Here is a 15,066-nt window from a genome sequence, read left to right as displayed (position 1 = left end):
GAGTGGGCTCACGGATTTACCCCCCCACCACACACACACACACACACACACACACACACACACACACACACACACACACACACACACAGACACACACACACAATATTACAACCCCCAGTGTCGTAAACCTACAGCTGACCTGCATTTTTTATTGTGAGCCAACTCTCACACAGGCAAAGCTAATGTTACAGCTATGGCAATGGCCACGGTTGACAAGATAATAGCCCACTATTTTATTCTGATTTAACATCAGCAGCAGTGTCTAAGAGCTAACAAGCTAATGCACTGGTGTTTTGCTCCAAAGTTAATCTATCTGGACCACAACCTCATCATCATTTTCATGAGTTTCCATCATCAGCAGTACAGTAGGCAGCACTCAGGTAACAGAAGAGTGACACAAGCCCTTCAGGGACCAGACGTCACCACCGTGGCCAGTGGCCGCAGACCCATAACAGGCAGCTCTGCGGTTTGGTTTACTCCTCTGCCCCCTGCGCTCCCTCTCTCTCTCCCTCTCTCTCTCTTTCTCTCTCTCTCTCTCGCTCTCTCTCCCTCTCTCTCTCTTTCTCTCCCTCTCTCCCTCTTTCTCTCCCTCTCTCTCTCTCTCTCTCTCTCTCTCTCTCTCTCTCCGCCCAGCAGCCCTTCATCATCTCCTGTATTTACCCTTCTCGGCGATGAGCTCAGACTCCCCCGCTGGGTCTGAGCGAGCGCCGGCGTCTGCGAGGCTTCACCCAAACGAGCTCGGAAAGGCGCAGCTGGGCCTGCCCGGTTATTAAAGAGCATAAGTGTTTCAGCGCGATGAGCAGGGCCTGCCAGCAAGAGCGCCTGTGTGTGTGTGTGTGTGTGTGTGTGTGTGTGTGTGTGTGTGTGTGTGTGTGTGTGTGTGTGTGTTTGAGTGCGTGTGAATGTGCATGCGTAGAATGTTCACCCAATGAATGAGCACCGCAAAGTGTATGTGTATGGGGGCGATTCGGCTGTATCCTGCATGTTGCAGGTCTGGTGGAGCGGCTCATGTTTTCAGTGGAGGTGGTTATGGTGTGTGTGTGTGTGTGTGTGTGTGGGTAGGTGTGGGGGTATGTATATGTGTGTGTTGTGGGGTAGAGGGGTGATCTGATAAGAAGCAGAGCACCCACACTAATAAGAAAAAGTTTCTCAGAGAGTACAAAGAGCTCGGCACCATACTCTCATATGAGATCTATAAGACTCAATATTCTATGACCCAGCTGGAAGGTGAACCCAGGGCTTACATGTGGAGGAGGAGGTTGTGGAGGGCAGTGTAAGGTAAATGTATCGAAATCGACTAAATTTAGAATGATAAACCATTAACATTCCCAAGTGTCACCAGTTATAGCCGAAGGTTTTTTTTTATTTATTAAATGAACGAGATGTTTCCCGATGAACCGTAGCCAAACAGTTTCTGTTAAACTCATAGCGTTCTCAGCAGTGTTTGGTTTGCTTTGGCATATCAGGCAAACATCACTGACTGTCTGCTGGCCTCCTCTCTGCTCCCCCACCCCTTGTATTATCCATCTTTCTTTCCTCCCTCTCTCTCTCTCTCTCTCCCTCTCTCTCTCCCTCTCTCTCTCTCTCTCCCTGAGTAAACTGTAACCTGAAAGGCACAGCCGTCCGCAGGAAGAGCAGCTGTCCAAACACAGCGCCTGTGTACCTGCTCCAGCCCTCTTTTTTCTCTCTCTCTTTTCTCTCTTTTTTTTCTCTGTCTCTCTCTCTGTCCATCTCTTTATCTCATTCTCACATCTCTCCTGTCTTTCTCTATTTCCAGTGATAGCTCTTTGCCCGAGCCTTTCTTTTCTGCCCTGGTCTCGACAAAAGGAACATCGCCCTTTAGTTTACAGAGGGATTTAAAAGCGGCTGGCCAGAGCAGGAGAGAAGGAGGGAACAAGGTGCTCTCCACATCTCTACACCATCCATGAACTCCCTTTCTTTTATCTGTGTACACTCACTCACTTTATTCTCTCTCTCCCTCTCTCCCTCTCTCTATATATGAAATATATATCTGTCTCTCTCTCTCTCTCTCCTTCGGTGTAGTGTACCTGCTGGCTTTAATTAGAAAAACAAAGTGTTAGCCTTTATGGCCTCATTAGCATGCTAATGTGCTAAGAATCAGGAGGTTATTTAGCTCCTTGACTTTGCTCTGGGGACCAGGGCAAACACACGCTACTTTCAGGCTCCATTTGTCCCCCAGCTACTGGCTGTGCATGCGGACAAGCAAAATCAGAAGTTTCCTTTCCCATTCACAGAATAAAAATCTGCTGTGGAAGCATACTAACTCATCAACTGCAATTGAAATGTGTTTTAATGTCATTCTCACTTTAAGAAAGGGATGTTTATGGTGGTACATTGTTGGTCGCATATGTGTACAACATGCAGTCCATTCACAGTTTGGATTTTCCACTCTGTTTTCCATTCAGTCTTAATCAATGAGTGCTTATCCTCAATTAAGACACCAATGCTAATAAAGTTAACTTATGCTTTTGCGAGGGTGGATGTGGCTTGTGTCAATGCCTCTTTGATAACCCAGAACAGTGCTTCAATGAGACATGTGTACTGTGTGTGTGTGTGTGTGTGTGTGTGTGTGTGTGTGTGTGTGTGTGTGTGTGTGAGTGTGTGTGTGTGTGTGAGATGTGTGTGTGTGTGTGTGTGTGTGTGTGTGTGTGTCTTTGATAATCAAAATGATTCGTATAAACCACACTACATTTTCCGTGGATCTCTGTCCACAGTGGAGCTCGACTCTTTGAAGCTGCCCTGTTTAATGACACCCTTCACCTCTTTGTAGTGCCGCATGTGTGCACTCGTTTATGTAGAAGTGGAAGGAGCGGTCGGAAAAAATCTCCCTCTCCTCTTCCTCCTCCTGACCCCCCTCCCTCCTTCAGTTGGATCCTACTGTAGGCCTGGCAGTCCATGACAGCATCAAAGACACATTCAAAAGAGTGGGCTGAGGGGGGGATGAGGTGGAATATAATTACTGGCAAAATCATGTACAGCGGCGCGGCCCCGGACACACATCTGTGTGTCAAATGTGTTTTTGCAAACATCAGCACCGGGGAGATAAGACGGGGATAGCCAGAGCAGTACGCTGCCAAAAGGCGGCCACCGCAGCCACATGTCCGGTCCTATCGTTTGGGCTAATGGATCACAGTGATTAGGGGGTGGCTGAGTAAGGTGGCATGGTACACATCCACACATGGCATGTCACTGGTTACTGCAGGTCAGCTTTTATTGGTCGTAAGTCAAAGTTATGACATATTTAGCCCATCATATTTAGCCCTGTGTCATCATATTTATCTGTGTGTTGTGTGTTTTTTCCTCCTTTGAAGTGTCCAAGCAGTCTTGGCTTTTGGTTTTCACTGGAGGGTTGACAAAGTCTTTGGTAGAAAAAGAACAAATAAATGAAAGAAGAGATAGAAAGGAGAATGGAGTAGAAGAGTGATTGCCAAAGAAACCTAGCGGTAGAAAAGAGAGTGTGAAAGAGGGAGCGAAAGTCTCTTGCTAGCACAGAGAACATGGAGATGAAAAGCCACAAAGAGATCAATGATCTCAGTGGGGAGTCTCTTAGGAACATCCATCCCTGGGGATTACAGCCCAGCTCTTCCCAAAGCGTGGGGTTTCGGGGCAGGGAACAGGGAGGGGGGAGGGATGGATGGATGGAGGGGGGGTTGTACAGGCTTCTGCCGGGTTACTGCTGCACTGAGTCAATATTGATGTTGCCCCATTAGGCAACTTTGGTGGCTCCAAACAAGAGGATAAATAGCGGGAGGCAAACAAACACACAGACAGAGCCGAGCACACAAACGACACACAGGGTGGTTCTCACAGGCCGCAGGCTCCTCTCTTGACTCGTGCGCCGGAGGTTGTAGCCTCTCGTCTCGACGCACCAGGGGTTTCCTTCTGGAGCACAGTCACACAGTAGCAGTGGAGGAGGCTCTTCCCTGGGAGACATGCTAGCTGCCATATTGGCTCTGCCATGAGGGGACTTAGTGGGATAGTTTCCTGTTTCAGCGCTTTGGCATTCGCATTGTCCCAGAGAGATGGAGAGTGTCCCTCAGAAACCAGCAGGTCAGGCTTCACTAGTTCACTAGTTCTGAGAAGATTCTTTCATGCTAGGACTCCAAAGGGACTTAGCCACAGTGATTAGCTTAATCTACATTGCAATGCATACACACACACACACACACACACACACACACACACACACAGACACCCCAAAGCAGTCTAAAAGACCCAACTACTGGAACCCCCAACTCCGTCTCCAAGGGTTTCATGTGGGAATAAAATGCCAATCACCCACATCCACCTCACCCATCTCCTTTTCCCATGATTCATGGGGACAGGCTAGTATTTCGGTAGAGTCCCCCGAACAGTGGCAGAGGTGGCAGTGAGCCGGAGCGCTGTGTTGCCACGGTGAGGGCGTCACGCGTGGGTGTGCGGCACAGATCCCGTGGCGGACGGACCGCGGGGGCCCCCGGCGACGGAGGCGATAAAAAGGCCGGATTAAGAGGAACTGGACAATGGAGGGGACAGGAAGATCCCTCTTGGGACCTGAGGAATTACAGGCCGCGGCATAATGCAAGGTGACAGCGAGAGGAAGTGGCGGAGTGATGTCTTATGAGATTAGCTCGCTTTCCTCCCCAAAGAGCAGCGGAGAGAATAGCTTAAAAGCGGCACACAAACACATGACAGGTCTCATCCGGATGGGAGGGTTTTAAGGCGTTTTGTCGGCGAGCGAAGCTGGTATTACACATCGATGCACAAGGGCTGTGCTAAGAGAGACCTTTCAGCTTCGCGGCCTAATCTCTTTCTCCTTTTCACGCGGAGCCCCTTTTTTTTTATCCTCTCCTGTCTTTCACTTCCTCATGCGCTCTTCCTCTCTCCACTGCACCCATCTCTGTCTCTGTCACTATCTCTCCTCCTACCCCGAGATGCTCATCCTTTCTCTCCCTCCCTCTCCCTTTCTCTTTCTCCCTCTTTCAATTTGTTTTTCTCCCTCCCTCCCCCCATCTCTCTGTTCTCCTCCTCTTACCCCTCTGGCTCGCTGCAGGCCCAGAGGTGCTGTGAAACACACCGTCATATTGAGCGACTTATTAAAAAGCCCCTCGCAAAAGTCATTACCATACCAACGAGCTGCCAGGGGGCACACCTCGGCGCTTGTGTAATACGTGCCGGCGCCATTCGTCAGCTGTGCCCCATCCGCAGCTTCAATATTCATGAACGGCTTTTATCAGCGGGCGAGGTGGCACCGCTCTGCCATTCTGGGTCCTGACAATGCCCTCGGAAGCGGGCGTGATTAGAGGAGATTTCTCCAGTGTTCCACTAAAGCGGTTGTGATTGTCGATGGCTGCAGCAGGGAGGAGATGTTACACGGTGCTTCAGCGTTGCCCTGTGGTGGTTATCAGTCACACGGTGCCAGGCTTTAATCACGTTTGGGCACGATTGTTCTGCGTGACCTCATTTTTTAGTCAAAGACAACATAAAAATCTGCGTTCCACCGCTTCAATTCCCAGTTTTTCCTCATTTTCCTCATTTTTGTTTTCTTGATTTGTGTCGCTTGTCGTCCGATCACCCTCCTAAACGCGCTCTGCCCCTCTCTCTCTCTCTCCCCTCTCTCCCTCTCTTTCCCCTCCAGGTTATTTGCCACCAAATGCAGCGGCTGCTTGGAGAAGATTGCGCCCACGGAGTTTGTGATGCGGGCGCTGGAGAGTGTCTACCACCTGGGCTGCTTCTGCTGCTGCGTGTGCGAGCGCCAGCTCTGTAAGGGCGACGAGTTTGTCCTCAAGGAGGGACAGCTGCTCTGCAAGAGCGACTACGAGCGCGAGAAGGAGCTGCTCAACTCGGTCAGCCCCGAGAACTCCGACTCAGGTAAGGGGAGAAGAATGGGGATTTCACAATGACATGAAGGATTTGTCATAAACATCTGGTACCTTGTGTCCCTTTTTGGTCATAACAGAGCCCCCAACACACACTCACACACACACACACACACACACACACACACACACACACACACACACACACACACACACACACACACAAGCACTTGCATGAACACATAGGCATAAGAGGAATGAGTTCGTACAGCTGTTTCTACAGTATATAGGCCTCAACAGGAGCCTCTTAAGATGCTGATATATAAGCATTAGGGTCTCTGGAAACGATTAAATAGATGTATTGCGATGATTGGCAGACATGCTGCAGCGAAGGTATGCTTTTTTACTATCTCCTATCATGGGCCGAACTCTTAACAAATAATATGGCCTGCCGCCAGACCATAATGGCTAACTGCTTTGGATTAGATCACAGTCAGAAAATGATAAAAAAAGATGATGAGATAACTGTTTTTGCCTTAAAACTACCAATGCGTGCTGCAGAGACCCAAAGTAACTTGGGTTCACTCTCAGGCGTTAGTTGCCACATGAGTCTCATTATCTTTGATCATAGCAAAATAAAAATATGTCGTATTTTAACTGAGTACATAACAATGTTTTGTAGGGTCCTCGTAGAGGAATATAAATGACACTAATGTTTGATGCATTACTTGATTATTCCCCTGGATGGTAAAAGGGTGCCCAAATGATATATCTACAGTATGTTTTCCTGTTCAGAGTTCTGAGTGACTCTTTGACAATTACTCATTAGCAAACTCACATGTAGTGGACAAATGGCTCTATCTACAATGAAGAGAGGTCTCTGAGGGAAAGATGAACATTTTTAGTGTACATTTTTCCTCATGGGGGGCAGGTGGTGCTAGCAAGTTCAGTTTTTTTAGGGGGAAAGTTTTCTTCTTGCATTTTCATTGCTATTTCAAAAGGCTATTAAGACTCCCTGACATAATGTAGTGTTTTTTTTTTATTATTTTAGTTATACAGAGGAAAATATGTTAAATTCTTTGTTGGGGACCTCCCATAAGAGCCAAATCTCTCACTATCCCATGAAGGTTCTCATACCCACCAACCTAGCCTCAGTATTATAACACAACAGGGTCTACTAAACCCATCATACTGATACTTACCAATACTTAACAACATCAACAACAAAGATACAGTATTTTCATGTTGCTAAAAGCCTCCATTTGCTGGTTGCTCTCAATAAAACTAAACTCCACCAATGTGGTTGAGTTGGCTATAAAAACTATCACACCTACTGCATCTCCATTGGTCTTATGTGTTTGCCAACCTTGTTCTCACTAATAACAATTAACAATTGGAATCGATATGTGGAACTTGAAGTTGCCTATCTCCAATCCTGCGATTGGCCGTATTTGCCAGTACTGTCTGTTGAATGCCTGATGAATTACAGTTTACAGTTTTAAGGAATGGTTTGACACAAACACTGGTTGCTTGCTTCTTAAGAGTAGACCCATACCTGCAATTATGTCACTAGAGCCAACTAAGTTTGGAGAAAAGTTCAAAGAGTTCCATGTATGATTGCATTTCAGACAAAAGTGAGGATGAAGACTTAGACGTGAAGCCAGAGAAGGGCACGGGAGGCCAGGGCAAGGGCAGTGACGATGGTAAAGACCCCCGCAGACCCAAGAGACCCCGCACCATCCTCACCACCCAACAGAGACGTGCCTTCAAAGCCTCATTCGAGGTCTCTTCCAAACCTTGCCGAAAGGTAAGAACGCAGCCAAGTTTTCTCACTCTTGACTTCAAAATGTAATCAAATGGTTATACACACTATAACCATTACATTAATTACATTATCATAACCACATTGCTGGCTGTAGATTTGCCATTATATGTTATCAAATTACAGAAGGGTATCAGGGACTGAAATGAAATCTCCTTGCATAACCTCTGAGTACAACATATTTCCAATACCATACCACCATGATGCTCAGAGAGAGACCTTGTCCCATGAGCCTACTGTAAGTGTGTGTGAGACTTATGGTGTTCACGTTTCTGCTAGGTAAGAGAGACCCTGGCGGCTGAGACAGGCCTGAGTGTGCGAGTGGTCCAGGTGTGGTTCCAGAACCAAAGAGCCAAGGTGAGCAGAACCACCAGAGCCTTCACCATCAGCCCTTTGAAAATATACAGCAGCAGTACTATGTGTTCTGTGTTGTACTTGTACGCCCTGTGAAACTTGTTATTGATGTCTCATGGATGTCCTCATATTTTTCCAGATGAAGAAGTTGGCACGCAGACAGCAGCAGCAGCAAGAACAGCAGAACTCCCAGAGACTCGGTCAAGGTGTGTGTGTGTGTGTGTGTGTGTGTGTGTGTGTGTGTATGTGTTCTCTCTCTCCCCCTTACTCCCTCTCTCCCATTCTCCCTCTGTGTTTTGTTTAAAACAGTTGTCAGACAACAGTTCATCTGTCTCACCACAAGTCACCCACAAAACTACTGCAAAATCATCTCATTCTTCAAAAACTCACAGACTTTTGGCATTCTTGCCTAGCTCAAAATAAACCCATTAGACACCTGGAGCTGTGTCCAGGATGCAAATCAACTAAGACATGAGAAGACGTTGTATTCTCTACTCCTTGTCTGACCAGTCGGTCTCTTCCCCCCAGAAGTGATCTCTGGCCGTATGGAGGGCCTAATGAGCTCGTACACACCACTGGGTCCCCCCCAGCAACAGCAGCTGGTCGCCATGGAGCCCAACGGCTACAGCACTGACCCCTTCCAACAAGGCCTCACCCCACCACAGATGCCTGGAGATCATATGAACCCATTTGGTGAGCAGAACTACAACACGTATTACGGTATTAGTAAAGTATTAAACTATTTATATATTACACACACACACACACAAAGACATTTACATGTTTCCATATGGTTATCTAGCCTGGTTAAAACCAGACTCATTCACTTCATGAATAGAGTCTGGGCACTTGGGAAACATTTCCATCACTAGCATGGTGACGGGTGTAGACTTTGCGTTAACTCTAAAATTATTGGGCCAGCCTTACCAACCACATTGATCAGGGATTTCTAACGATACTTCTTACTTCGCCTAAACTTTACAAACTGACAATAAACAGTATCAGCAGTCAGGAAACAACGTATGTAGGTCTACCTTTGCTGTAAATAAATTTACACATTCTTCAGACTGCAATTTGTGATGGTTGCAGGCATTGCTACTACCCTTTACCACAGCCACTTTTGATTTTGAAACTGTAGGGTCATCCCCTCTCGTTGCTGATTGGCCTGACCTTTTTGGGGTCTGATGGAAATGTTAGTCAATTATGGTATTCCAGATGAATATCTCCCTGAAAAGAGATCTACATGTAGGTGGGCATGGCCAGGCTATCTGTAACTAGCGCCCAAATCCAACCCCATATGTATCTCATTTTTTCCACCCAAGGTTTTAATATAATGATACTGAAACTTAGAGACAAACACACAGACACACACATACACAAGCTTCCCTCTCTCACACACCCCCAAACAGTTCGCTTGTCTATACATCCATCTTTGCCTGAGGTTTGTTGTTTGGGCTGGGAATCATCAGTTTCATGATTCATGAGCGGTTTCCTTGCCGCCCCGGCCACAAAGCCAACCCACTGGCCCTTCCGCCTCCCGTGGCAGCGCGGGAAAACCAATAAAGTGCCGGGGCTTATTAAAAATGTATGCGCCATCAAACTGTCCTGGGCACTGATGTAACAGTGTCATTTAGATCAGCGCAAGCCAATAAAGCAAGCATGACACCCAAGAGAGAGCTCCCATCAACCTCGCAATTAAGCACGCTGTCACTCCAGAAGGATTAAAGCCCCCCCAATAAACATGACACACACGCACACACACACACACACACACACACACACACACACACACACACACGCACACACACACACACACACACAGACACTCACTCACACATTCACATTTAGCAGCTGAATGCACCACAGCACTGAACGCACCCTACCCAGGGTGCCCATTGTTATGTCTCTGTGATTTTCTTTTATTGCATCTTTGAAGAGCTGAAATATTGATTTGTGTGACAATGGTTAATAATTAGAGAGCTGCACATTTTACCACAGAGACAGACATGCTGCCTCCGTTTTGCTGATGGCTGCATATAAACATTATTGTTTCTTTTAAAAATGGAATTTGTTGGCTCCTGACATTGCACTCTCTAGCTTTAGTCATGTTTGTTTATTTGCTGTTGTCTTGTTTGTTTTGGGGAGAAATGTAAACAAATGTTGTTTTGTGCTCTTTTTTCTTTGCAGGGACTGACTCTGTGTTCCATGACATCGACAGCGACACATCCCTCACCAGCCTGAGTGACTGCTTCCTGGCTGCCTCCGAGGCTGGCTCCCTGCAGTCCCGTGTGGGAAACCCCATCGATCGCCTCTACTCCATGCAGAGCTCATACTTTGCCTCCTGAAGCCCAACACTATGTTCATCTCTACAAGCCAACAAAGCAACCAAACAAACAAGCAAGCAACCAACCAAACAACCACCCAAAACTGACAACTATGAACACGAGCCTCTGCTTTCACAAAGCTGCCAGCGTAAATCAGATCGCACTGTGGTCTGGGCCTCTGACTTCCGCAGGCTCGCCAATTAGAGTGAAGAGGAAACGGACAGACTGGAAGACAACACAGGCCATGTGCTTTCTTCTCCTGCCTATAGATGGGGTATGGTGGCTAATGCAGTTGAAAGCGACACTCGCCTGGTCTGCAAACTGTCGTCACGGACAAAAAAAAGGATAATGAACGATTTCACCTTTCTGTGTTATTCAGATAGGAAAAATAAATAATAACTTGCTTGTCAGTCGGTCAGAAAAAAAACTGATTTGTTTTGAGAATGTGGACCAGAGTGACTAGGTCGACATTTTTAAGAAGTCAACAAATTCAGCTTTAAATTGTGGACTGTGATCATTCTTTTTTTGTTTGTTTGTTTATTGTTTTTCGTTGAAATTGACTAATAAACTTGCTTCAGTGTATTGCTTGAACATAATTTTGTAATGACATAGGTGCGACATTTAGAGGTCGTCTTGACATTTGTAATAATATATCTCATACCGATGTTTTCAATTAACCCCCTTTATTTCCTCTAATGCCCTTGCTGTGATCACCATGACAGTGCCACAGAATGAAAAGTCAGAAGAAACACAGGATTGACTCAAAGGGAAAAATCTCATGGACACACTAGTGTATTTCAAATGTATATAGATGTACAACAAAACTCATGTCCGACCCGCCGTGCATGTTGAAATGGACATCTCTCTATTTATTGAAGTGCAACATGCGCCCTGTAATACTGTGGGGGAGAAAAAAAGCTTTATTTAAAACTAAGGACCCCAGTGTAAAAGTAGAAGGTGCCATAAGCATATGATAATGTGTCTTTTTTGGATTATGAGATTGAAAGTAGTATTTTTGTTTCTGTTGATGTTTTAAAGATAAAAGAGATATAGGCTGTACATCTGTTTCGCTGTGCTTATTTATTTGTTCCTTAGGTGTGCTGTGGCCCTGTCCAGAGTGCATTTTTATTACTCCTATTTGCTAAATTACCAAAGTTTGTTGGTATTACAAATAAAAACAACTCCCCCCCCATGTTTTTTATGTCTCTGCAGTCTGTTACTGTCCTTGACAAGTTTGAGTTGCCCCATGCTGTGCGGTGATCTTCTTTCAGGCTCTCCAGAGAGGCACTGTGTCTTGCTGGGATAATGGCCGTCCTACCCAGTCAGTCCACTTTCAAGTGCTCGACTGGTTTACTGGTCCCTTGGGGACGCCCCTTACAAAGTGAGTTTAATAAACACTTCAAGTGACCTTTGACCCTGCTTGTCCTTTGTGCCATCTAACGCCTTCTGCATTTGAACTTTGAACAGACTGAGCCTGTTATTAGCATGCTGGAGTGTAGGGTGTGTTATATCAGCTCGTTTTGATTGAGTTACACTTTCCTTGGAGAAACTCGGAGGACGTGCATTTTTGGAAGGTTTGAACCTGCTCCGAGGTGCATGAGGTGGTACTCTCGCACAACACGTACCTCATACACTCATCTATTATGGTTTACTATCTGTCCACTGTATCTAGCTGAAAAACACAAGATGGAATTTATGAAGTGCAACCCTTCACCTCATCAAAGAAAGACTGTGTGTGTGTGTGTGTGTGTGACTGTGTGTATGTTTGTATGTGGATTGTATGTGTGTGTGGTCTCCTCTCAATCTGCTTGTGATATCGAAACCGTTGCGTATTTGGCAGGGCTGCGCAGCTGTTGATGGCGTTCTTGCTCGAACCTGAGCTTGCAGCCGACAAGTTCCTTCACATCTCTGTGACGTCTCCGGCCTTGCACAACGTGCTATGGTGTCGGCCTGGAGAGCGCAGGGGAACTTGATCAATCTAAAGGCTGACACTAGGACCGCTCTCTCTGGGGTCCCCACCGTCATGCTCCTGAGAGCCACATACAAGTCAACTGAGTTTCTCTGCATTGTAGCCAAACCAGGCCGTGGTCACAGAGCACGCTAACCCTGACAGTCCAATAACGTGCAAGGAGAAAGGCGGGGGAAAGTGTGTGTGTGTGTGTGTGAGAGAGAGAGAGAGAGAAAGAGAGCACACACACATACACGAAAGAGAGCGAGAGAGAGAGAAAGAAAGAGAGAGAGGACAGCCAGAGGCTAGATACACACTCTGAGGTGTCAGGTAATAGCCGAGTCCTCCTTCATCATACTGACAAATGACGGGCTAAATCTGCTCAACACCAAACCCCCCCCCCCCTCCGACTCCCCAACCCACACACCCCAGGCCTTGTGGCAGATCTCCATGGTAATCAGCTCCACACTCCTCTCCCTCTCTCTTCCCCTTCATCTCTCTATCTTTGTACATTTCTGTATTGTTTCTCTGTCTCAGCAGTGCTAGGTCTTTTTTTTCAGTTCTGATGGTAACAGAGACTCCAGACTCTCTTGTGCTTGCAGATGTCAACTAAGCTAAACAAAAAAAAAAAAAAAACACCCAACGGCCATCATACATGCATGCACTTGTGCACATGTCCATGATTTCTCTGAAGATCAGCTCGTAGACATCTGAGAGCTCCCACTACTGGGTTGTTCTTACTGATGTATTAGCACATGTTTCTAATTCACAGCTAATTCATGTTTTCTTCCTCTGATAATATTGGTGATAGATGGTAATTGTACAAGACAAATTGTACAACAGAATGTTGATTAATCTTATTCCAATGTGTGACTAATAAATCATTCGGGAATGTCAAAGGCATTGAAACAGATATCAGGAAGAACCCTTCCTGTTTACTTAGCGTCAGCCAATGGCGGCTGATTAGCATCTGAACATGATGATGGTGCGCGGTGTCCATGGTTAATTATTGCAAGCGGCCAGACAGCCCCCATGTTTGTACATTGCTCAACGATTCCTTCCCCTCACTTGTGTATCAGTAATTGTGAACATGAGTGGAATAACATGATTTGTCATGCTCGGATGAAGACAAACAATTTCTTTTGGAAAACGCACCGTCGTTTAAAAAAAAAAAACAAGCAAAGTCTTCAACGAACGTCAGCCGCAAACAAAAGGACGAACAAGCAGCCCATCGTTTGCACTCGCCGGGGTGGAAGTTACAGCGTCGGACAGATGTCAGTCGCCTTCCGCTTGACGGAACATGACACCCGTTGATGTGCAAGCCTGACACCACTTCCCAGGTGACTGAGAGGAGAGTGGGCAAGCCTCAGTGGAAGGGCCTAGGGGCCACACCCCTTAGCGGTCACAGAAACAATTTCTGTGAAGCAACCGACTCCCACGGAAACCTAGCCGTGGTAAACAATAAAACCAAATTTGCATGTAGTCTGGTTCACTGGTTCCACAGGTTCCAGTCATGTCCTGATGCAGATGTGGTGTGTGTTAGCCTTCTCAGGTGCAGGACAGAACACAACGTCTCCATGGTGGGTGAACTTTCAACATCAGTATGACCAGGGCATTGGGGGCGGGTGACAGGTGCGAGGAGGCGCAGCCCGTCCATCAAGCAACCGTCACTGAGGCATGATAACACTCCGCCTTCGGGGTGTCTGTGTCTGTGTGTGTGTGTGTGTGTGTGTGTTTGTGTGTGTGTGTGTCTCTGTGTGTGTGTGTGTTTGTGTGTGTGTGCACGGCTTGGCCAATGCTGCTGACCTGGGCTGGCCTGTCTGTGACGCGTTTGAGGTCTCTGGTGTGACAGGCGAAAATGACAAAAGGCCGTCTCAAGGCTTTTAGTTTTGCCACAACTTTCTCACCTTCTGAGAAATTACTGCCATACTTTTCCTCACCTTTAGGGCTAGACCCACCCTGTGATTGATTGGTGATGTCTGAGGCAGAACAAATGGCTGCCAAAGGCTAACCACAGCTCGCTCTATTTGATCTTCCCAGCAAGGCAGGTTTGATATAGATGCTGACTTTCCATTCAACTGTTTATCTCAATAGTTGATCTTTTAAAAATGTTTTGCACTGTTCACAACCTTCCCATGTATTACCACACTTTTCACTTGAATTCTCTCTCTTTCTCTCTCTCTCTCTCTCTCTCTCTCTCTCTCTCTCTCTCTCTCTCTCTCTCTCTCTCTCTCTCTCTCTCTCTGTGTTTGTGTGTATGTGTCCACTTAAAAAATCTCTCCGAGGCTAAGAGAATGAGCGGCTCTTGATGATTACAGAGGGCTCCACTTAAGAAGCTGTAAGCTTAGGTGTGCTGTTTACTATAAACAACTCAGAGGTCAACAGACTTTGAAAGAAACAAGAAGATACCCCACACAGCATTCAGGTGACCTGATCTGGAATCAAAAAGAAGATTCCAGTGTAATGTTCACAGATGATCTCTTTCATGTCATGTGTTTTTGCGTGAGTTTGAACACTCAGGCAGAAGCTTGTCTTGCTGTGCCTCCACTCAGGTGAAAGTAATAGGTTCATGCTTCATTTATCTTTACGCACACAAACTGAGCAAACCCAGGGCTGATTCAAGTGTGTGGTGGCTCAACTATAATATTGTCTCGGAGCACGCAATCAGTTATGACTCAGACAGCTCTTTTTTATCAGTATTTGTCTTCCTGTGGGGAAAACCATCTATGTGGATTCAGAAAACATCACCATTTAATTTTTTCATTCAAAATGTTACAACAAAGTGGTATAATTCATAAG

The 15,066-nt window shown here is 46.3% G+C and overlaps 1 protein-coding gene across 3 annotated transcripts in view; it reads left to right on the top strand.

The window, feature by feature from the left end:
* lmx1ba (LIM homeobox transcription factor 1, beta a) overlaps window positions 1-11,726 on the top strand; it is a 48,285-nt gene extending 36,559 nt beyond the window's left edge. The window contains exons 3-8 of one of the 3 annotated variants that reach the window (XM_048258557.1): window positions 5,639-5,871; window positions 7,448-7,626; window positions 7,921-7,998; window positions 8,135-8,201; window positions 8,527-8,715; window positions 10,183-11,726. In XM_048258557.1, the coding sequence (XP_048114514.1) occupies window positions 5,639-5,871; window positions 7,448-7,626; window positions 7,921-7,998; window positions 8,135-8,201; window positions 8,527-8,715; window positions 10,183-10,340 (904 nt within the window). In that variant the 3' untranslated portion in view covers window positions 10,341-11,726. Of the gene's footprint in view, window positions 1-5,638; window positions 5,872-7,447; window positions 7,627-7,920; window positions 7,999-8,134; window positions 8,202-8,523; window positions 8,716-10,182 lie in introns of all 3 variants that reach the window. The other 2 variants (XM_048258558.1, XM_048258556.1) reach the window with 2 other exon arrangements.
* Window positions 11,727-15,066: the final 3,340 nt, after the last annotated feature.

This window comes from Alosa alosa, chromosome 12 (genome assembly GCF_017589495.1).
Source record: "Alosa alosa isolate M-15738 ecotype Scorff River chromosome 12, AALO_Geno_1.1, whole genome shotgun sequence".
Classification (NCBI taxonomy): domain Eukaryota; kingdom Metazoa; phylum Chordata; class Actinopteri; order Clupeiformes; family Clupeidae; genus Alosa; species Alosa alosa.
This window is presented reverse-complemented; position numbering and strand designations above follow the sequence as displayed.